Source organism: Haliaeetus leucocephalus, unplaced genomic scaffold, assembly GCF_000737465.1.
Source record: "Haliaeetus leucocephalus isolate CR32 unplaced genomic scaffold, Haliaeetus_leucocephalus-4.0 Scaffold0, whole genome shotgun sequence".
NCBI lineage: Eukaryota > Metazoa > Chordata > Aves > Accipitriformes > Accipitridae > Haliaeetus > Haliaeetus leucocephalus.
Genome location: NW_010972436.1, coordinates 29,844,650 through 29,852,142, shown reverse-complemented (window position 1 = coordinate 29,852,142; position 7,493 = coordinate 29,844,650). Strand labels below are relative to the sequence as shown.

The 7,493-nt window shown below is 49.7% G+C and overlaps 1 protein-coding gene across 1 annotated transcript in view; it reads left to right on the top strand.

Moving 5' to 3' along the window:
* Positions 1–7,493, top strand: part of LOC104829322 (zinc finger protein 850-like) — a 24,945-nt gene that overhangs the window by 10,328 nt on the left and 7,124 nt on the right. The window contains exons 6-7 of the mRNA XM_010563485.1: positions 2,373–2,489; positions 5,322–5,933. Coding sequence (XP_010561787.1) covers positions 2,373–2,489; positions 5,322–5,933 — 729 coding nt within the window. The remainder of the gene's footprint in view (positions 1–2,372; positions 2,490–5,321; positions 5,934–7,493) is intronic.

The window sequence follows — 7,493 nt, the reverse complement described above, 5'->3', positions numbered from 1 at the left end:
AGCGAGCGGGAGTGGCGGGCGCTGCGCGGCTGGCAGCGGGCCCTGCACCGCGCCGTCATGAGGAGCAACTACCACATGCTGCTCTCCCTCGGTAAGGGCCTGGCGCTGCCCGCGACCTCGAGGCGGGCGTGTGGCGAGGGGTCGGAGCGGGAGGTGGGCAGAGGTGACGGGTCCCCGCCGTCCTCCTGCCGGTCCCGTGCCGGTGGGACGCCCGGCTGCGCCTCACCTCATGCCTATCGCAGAGCCCGACGCTCCCAGACGTGATGCCCAGGCCCGGTCAGAAGGTGGGAACCAGCCGTGTGCTCGGAGCTGTGAGGATGGGGACGGGAGAGGTGATCCTGCAGAGGCCGGCACCGGTGAGTGGCTATAGGACGACTGGGCTGTTGGGACGCGGAGCACCAAAAACCCGCCAGCTGGGCTCTTTATGGGACATCAGCCTCTCTCCAAGGCGCTTGGTGTGTTGAGCATGGTCTTCCAAGCATGGCTGTTGGGCATCGCATCCCTACTAGTCTTACCAGAATGCTACATCAAACCACTTCTTCTCTCCTGGTTGCTGAGCTGTCTGCAGTTGCATGTGTCACACCTGCAGTCCCCTTGCAGTTAGGCCATGTCTGCATTGCCAGGCAAAGTGGGATGATGTTCGGTTTTCCAGTCTGAAGGCTGGCTGTCAAGAGGACTTTCTGTTCTGTGTGCACAAACGTGCACAGTGTAGTTGGTTTTACACTTGTCTGAAGTGTTCCTCCAATTCATTGATTGTGTCATGGAGGTATAAAGGTAATGTGTAGAGCATTAGTCCGTCTGCTTTTCCTTATTTATTTCATAGACTTTCCTTTTTTTGGTAAGTTTCAGTCATAATTCTCACTAGTGTTTTTCTGATGAGTTAGAAGTGGTCTGTGTTTTACCGAGAGTGACTGAAAAGGGAATGGCATAGCTCTGGCAGAACCAAAAGAGAAACAAAACTCAAGAACAAGATTTCAACTGGCACTCTCCTCTCCTGGGGCCACATAGAACATGTTTTCATTTGCTAATGGGTGCCACAACAAAATGGACATTACACTTGTGTGAAAATTTTGTGTGTTTCTGAGGCTCAAACATCTGCTGAGGGTTTTGTGACAAATATTTTAGGTCTGTTTAAGAGACCTTGGTCAGTGAGAACTAGACTTGAAGTGAGATTTTCTCTAGAATGTGAGTTAGAACAGAGCTGCTGTGCCTGGGATGGGATGAGAATTGGAATTAATTTTGTGTACAGAATTAAAATAACACTGGTTCCTATTAACAGAAGACAGCATAATCCATATTAAGCAAGAAGAAGAGTTGCGCGCTGCAGATCAGCAGGAGGGGGAGGCTGGAGAAGCTCCTGAAGAGCCCTGCCCGGGTGAGTAACTGCATACCTCGGAGGGAAAATGAAATAGAGGGATTAATTTCCAAGGTTTTTTTTTTTTTCCCACCTCTTCTCATGTATTCTAAATCTTCTGTAAAAAAGCTCACAAGTTTTGAACAGACATGCCACCAGTCCTGACGGGTAAGGGCTGGTGTTTCGTCTTTCCCTTCTCACGGCCATTTTGGAGTTTGCAAAGTATTTGGCCAGGTTTTATCCAAGCAGTGCAGTGTGGAATAGGAAATGTTTCATTCTCCCTTAAATTCTTTACTTTGCTTCCCTCAAGTTGATAGCGCTAAGCTGGTTAAATATCTAGTGCAAAGGGCCATTAGTCACTTTTTGGGGCAGATAGATTAACTTGGAGGAGGCAAAAACCAGTGCCAGAATGAGGTCTGTGGTTGGTGCCATCCATTGCATGGGGCTGCGATTGCAAGGAGACAGGACTGTGTGCACTGTTCTGGCTCCAGGGGAATCGGAGTGGCTGTGGCAGCTCCTCAGCTCTGCATCCCCTGCAGCCTTGTCTTGCAGGGCCGCAGTGCCTCTCCTCCTGCATATCCAGAGGCTTCAGGTTGCCTTTTCCCTCCTCCCTTCTCTTCAGTACTTTTTCTGCATACACAAGCAAGCGCACTGAATACTTGGTAGTGCTGTTGCTGTATGGGGAGGCTGTGCAGCCCAGGGACCTTTTTCTTGCCTTGTCACTTGGTGGTACCTCTTTGCATTACCAATAAACTATTCTGCTTTGGAGCTTGGCTGTCCTTACTCTTTACAAAGAGTAGCAGCTCTGTCTGTTGGCTCCACTGTAATTTTACTTGGCTTCCAGTGTATATAGCAAACTGGGTTTTTTTAGACCTTTCCATCAGGTTTCATTAACAAATTGGGCTTATGGGAACTTGGCTTGGGGGAAAACATAAACCAAAACAAGAGCAGGTTTCACCCTTGTGAAATCCTGAGCTTACGCAGTTATGATACTCCTGTCTTGAATTTTCTCCTTTAGCAGAGCAAGCGTTTTATGAGCCTGAGGCTTCAAGTCAGACCGAGAAAGGCAAAGAGGCGTATGCCAGGGAGCTGCCAGGTGCAGAGGGTGAGGACCTCCCAAGAGACCCTGACGCAGGTGAGGATTCCCTGGCAAAAACTCCCACTGCAGGAATTCCCCCTCAGGTGGCTCTTTGTGTTGTGTCTTCCCTGAGGCTTTGTCAGCACTGTTCTTATCTTTGTGAATTCCTGCATCTTCCGTGCTTTGCATCTTTCTCCAGTCTTTCTCAATTGTGTAAATTCTCCCCAATGAGCAGGATTTCAGACTTATGCAACTGATGTTTTATCATGGATTAAACAAGAGGAGGAGCCACGCTGCCCTGAACGACAAGACTTGGAGAAAGAAGAAATCTCTACAGACCCGAGTACAGGTCAGTAATGGATTTCAGCTGAGATTTCTGGGACAGTGAATCTAATTTAGAGTATTTTTTTTACACTATATTAAATGTCACGACATTATAAAGTAAGCCATGAAAGAACTGGAACAAACCTCAGTCTGCTCGTTAATATTTGTTCGCAAAAATTTCAGGTTCTGTCAGCTGAAGAGGCTCCTTCCTCCTTCAGCTGGCCTAAAACTGTCATAGGTGCTGTCTTGGGTTTCTGTTTAGGCAAGCATGGTGATGTGCTCAGGCCTTACGGATCAGGTTTTTACTTCCAGCTGGCTTGATGGTGTCTAAACCTGGTACCAATGAACATGGAGCCCTGACTTTGCATTCCCAAGCAGGAGAGTTATCCTGCAGTAAAAGAGAAGGCAGCTTTAATGCAAAACAATTTTAGGACATGCTGTTTGGAGATGTACATGCTAACATTCATTTGGAGGAGCGCACTTGGAGTACAGATCATGCTTGAGGTGGAGTTAATAGAGGGAGATTCATCTTTGGATCAAGGCTTAACCTCAAGGAACGGGTGTGCAAGTTTGGATGCGGATATTAATTAAATACAATCTCCTGGGCCACAACCCGGGACCACTCAGTATAGCTCTCAAGTGGATAACTGAGGAGGGAGTGCAGAGGAATATTTTGTGTAGCAATCAGTTGGTAGCCTGGAATTCCTTTACTTCATGTAAGTTATTTAGACATTCACAGCACGTGATGAAGTCACTATAGAGTAACTCAAGAGATAAACTCTCAGTATGCCGGTAACCACATGGGAATTGCTGATGTGAATGATTTTGCTCCACTGAAAAAGGTCGTCCCAGATATTGCCCTGGTGTAAGGATGGATCAGCTCCACCTAACTGCTTCCCAAGGGAGACCTGTTCCAGCTGCTCTGAGCGAGCTCACAGGGTGGGCTTCCCAGCCGACTCAGTCTGTTCCAGACCCTCCAGTCTGTGCTTACATGTAACCTGGAGTTACTGGGGTGAGAGAACATGCTTAGACAATTACTGTAGAGCAGCCGGTGCCTTTTACATTCATGCTTCAGCTTGGCCTGTGGTAACATGTTTTTGTGCTGATGTCCCAGTACACAGCCAGAGAAATAAGAGCTCAGGATGTTTTTGCAGTGCAGATAACTTTGGACTCAGCTGGTTGACGCTGCTGAGAGACCCATGGTCCTTTGTGATGCTCAGTGGAGTCTTTCTGTAGCAACTCGCAGATGTTGGAAGGGTCACGGGTCTTAGGAGACAGAAAAATCACAGAGCATTAGAAAGCAGGGCTGAAGAGCATTGGTGGAAATAATCCGGGAAATGAAACACTGGATATTTGTTGCAGGAAATGGTAATTACAGAAGGATGGAATTTGCAGGTTAGCATAACAGTTTTGTCCAATGGCAAATCTAGAACTGTGCCTAAGTAGCTCAGGCGCTGGGTACCTTTTTGCCTTGGATTATCAGGAGTCGTAAATGTTTTTTGAAGAAAGCAAGAGAGGCGTCTAGGGGAGAGGCAGTCTGACCAACAATTCTCAGTCTGGGCATGCCTCTGCATCGAGTCGGAGCTGTGTGCCTGCCTGGGGGTCACTTGTATAAGGTGCGAGAGCTTCCTTCACTCAGCACTGCTCCGAGCTCTCTGAACAAAGACATGGCCAGGGAGTGTCTCCCCCCAGAAGCCCAGCTGCAGAGACAACGGTTCATGTACAAAAAAGGGTGCACCCACACTGACTTGCTGAGCTGGCTTCGGTGCCTTCGCTTGGACCTTTGCTTCTCTAGATGCTCGGTGGAGTGTCTGGAGAGAAGCTGAGAGCACTATGGTGTGATGGTGTCCGGTCTATCAGGGAACTTAGATCTCACACTTCAGACATCTGAATGAGAGGGTGAAGATGAAACATTGCATTGATGAATTTTCATGTAGATTTAAAAAAAAAAAAATGGCAAAAAGCTCTTCTGTTTTCCCAGAGATTTTGTTTCAGTGGAATGCTGGTACTTGCACTCCCTTTCAGTATTAAAACCTCCCATCTTTTTTACTTTGTCTGTCTGTTAGCGTGACATGGCTGTAGACTTGGAGGGATACTCTTAAGAGGCTTCCTTAGTTGAAAGACTCTGAAATCTATCTGTTTCAGTGCATGATGAAAACACAAAGAGGGACCCTCCGGCAGATTGCTTTGAAAGCACTGTGTGTGACTCAGAGGTACCAGGAAGACCTGCAGAGAAGTTTTCCAAGGATCCTAGCCTCGGAGTGACATGGGACAGTCAGTGGAATTCAGAAATGATGGAAACAAACACCACTGGGAATGGCCTTGGGGGTGGTGCTCGGTACGACCGAGGGTTTGGTGAGCACTTAGACTTCTTTAGCACTCAGGAAAACAGTGTTGGAAAGAGACCGTGCGCGTACAACAAATGTGAGAGAAATTCCACCCAGCAGGAACATCTTCAGACGCCCCAGGGAGCCCGAGAAGGGGAGACATTTCCAGGCCCCACGTGTGAGAAGAGTCTCAACAAAAGGGTGTTCCATCTGCTGCACTCACAGCCGTGTGCTCCAGGTGAGAAAGACATTGGCCAGGGGGCTGCTCCTGCCTCCTGCGAGGGGCTGCCTGCGGGGCCACAGCTGCCCCGCACTGAGTGTGGACAAAACCCTGTGGGCGGAACCAGGCTTCGTGACCACAATGGCCTCGGCAGAGAGGAGCAGCCGTCTGCAGAAAGCGAGGAGAACTTCCCCGCAGAAAACCCATTAGCCAGCCCCTGCTGGGATCACCCGCAGGACAAATCAGAGGACTGCACCAGGTGCAGGCAGCACTTTGCGCCCAGGGGCAGCCTGGCAAGCCAGCAGCAGACCCAGGGCAGGGGCAAGTCCTACATTTGCAGCGACTGTGGGAAAAGCTTCGTTTGCCATTCGTGGCTCGTGAGACACCAGATGACTCACACAGGAGAGAGGCCGTACAAGTGCTCTGAGTGTGACAAAAGCTACAGGAGAAAGGATTATCTTCTAAACCACCAGCGCCGGCACTCAGGAGAGGGGCTTTTCCAGTGCCCCCTCTGCAGGAAAAGATTCGTGCTCAGGAGGAGTTTCATGAAACATCAGGAAAGTCACGTGCAAGAAACACATTTGACGTTGGCTGGTTGGCCTTGCACAGAGATCAGGGGGTCTGTAATGCACTCCATATAGAAAATCCCATCCATCCAGCGGTTTTGCAGCCCCCTTGGCTGTCACCCTTGCTGGGCAGGAGGCAGGGCCGTGGCAGGATCCCCCAGCTCTGTGCTGGACCATGGCAGGAGGAGGAGGAGGCTGTTGAACAGCCATCCTGAGGCCCCTCCCAGGCACAGGGAGAAGGTTGGGGGGTTATTTTCCACAGACCGCGTTGGAACAGTCTGCAGAGCTGTTTCACAGCTTTCACTGGAGCCTGTAGCTGTTGGGGACGTGTTGGAACTGTGTAGGAAGTCTGCAGCGCACAGAGTTACTGCTAGCCACGAATCCGCACAGGAGAGAAATCACATTGACACACGGAACAATTTGTAATGCTTCAGGCTGGAGAATAATCTGAAATGTTATCCCTAGGCTGCTGGGAGTCCAGAGTCCTGGGACTGGGCTGAAAACAAGTGAGTTAAAGTTACTAATTGTCCACCAAAGCAGTGAAACAGTGTCAGGAAACACCCACTGGTGTGAAATGCTTTGAGAAAGGAAGTGTTGACCCTGTGGCTGCTTGAAAGCAGCCTCTTCAGGAAACGGCAACTAGACAAAGGGGAGCAGAGCCTGAGAGGCACCTTGTTCCCACAGTTAAATCACAGAGCTCGTGGGGCTTCATGCTGCTGAACCCTGAGAGAGGATTCCTGAAGGCTGGGGTCCTCACCTGGAGTTGTAGAATGACCAGGGAGCCTGGAGTATGATTTTAATTTTGCATAGCCTTAAAGTTGTGTTGCACTTACTTTACCACATTGTTACAGGTCTTTTGGTTTTGTTCCATTTTCTGAATCCTACGAAAACAGAACATTTAGATGCTCGTTGAACATTCTCCTTCAGAAATTGTATTTTTGCTCAAATTCAGTGTCTCTTAAGGGGGAGAGCGCTGTTGAGAGTCTGACATGTTGTGTCACTGCAAGGACACAATTCATTCCTTTTAGTAATAAAAGAGCCTGGATATATCATCTGTTGCCTTGTTGTCAATGGTGTTGAGCCTCGTGGAAAAAAAATACAGAGGCAGCACTGGCTGAGTCAGGAAAGGGCCCATTGTGGTTCAGGGCTCCTTCACTGTCAGTCGTGACATATTTTATTAAACAGCCTTTTTTACGTGCGTGTTTCTGCTTAAGTTTTCTTTGATGCTTTTTTTTGTTGGCTGGAAGTTTCTCTTTTTTTTTTAATTAAAATTGTTCAAGAAATGCCAGGGGGAGGAGGAAAGATGAGCAACGCTGAAGCAAGAGGAGAAACTCGGGGTCTGCTGTCCCCTGGTTCCCTGTTCTCCAGGCAAGTCTTTGCTTTAGAAGAGGTGGCAATAACCGACAGCACCGGAGGGGTTTCCCTCCGGCCTGGGGTCAGCCCGCCCTCCGGGCCGGGGCATCCCCCTTTCCCGCCGCCGGTCCTCCGTCAGGAGGGCCTGGGCCTGCACCCCCTCCTCCTGCGGGCAGCCGGGCCCGGGCCTTTGCGGCGGACCCGCTTCACGGGAGCTACCCCCGTCCCCGCCGCGCGTTTGCCGGCGCCGCACCGCCCCGTTCTCCCGGCC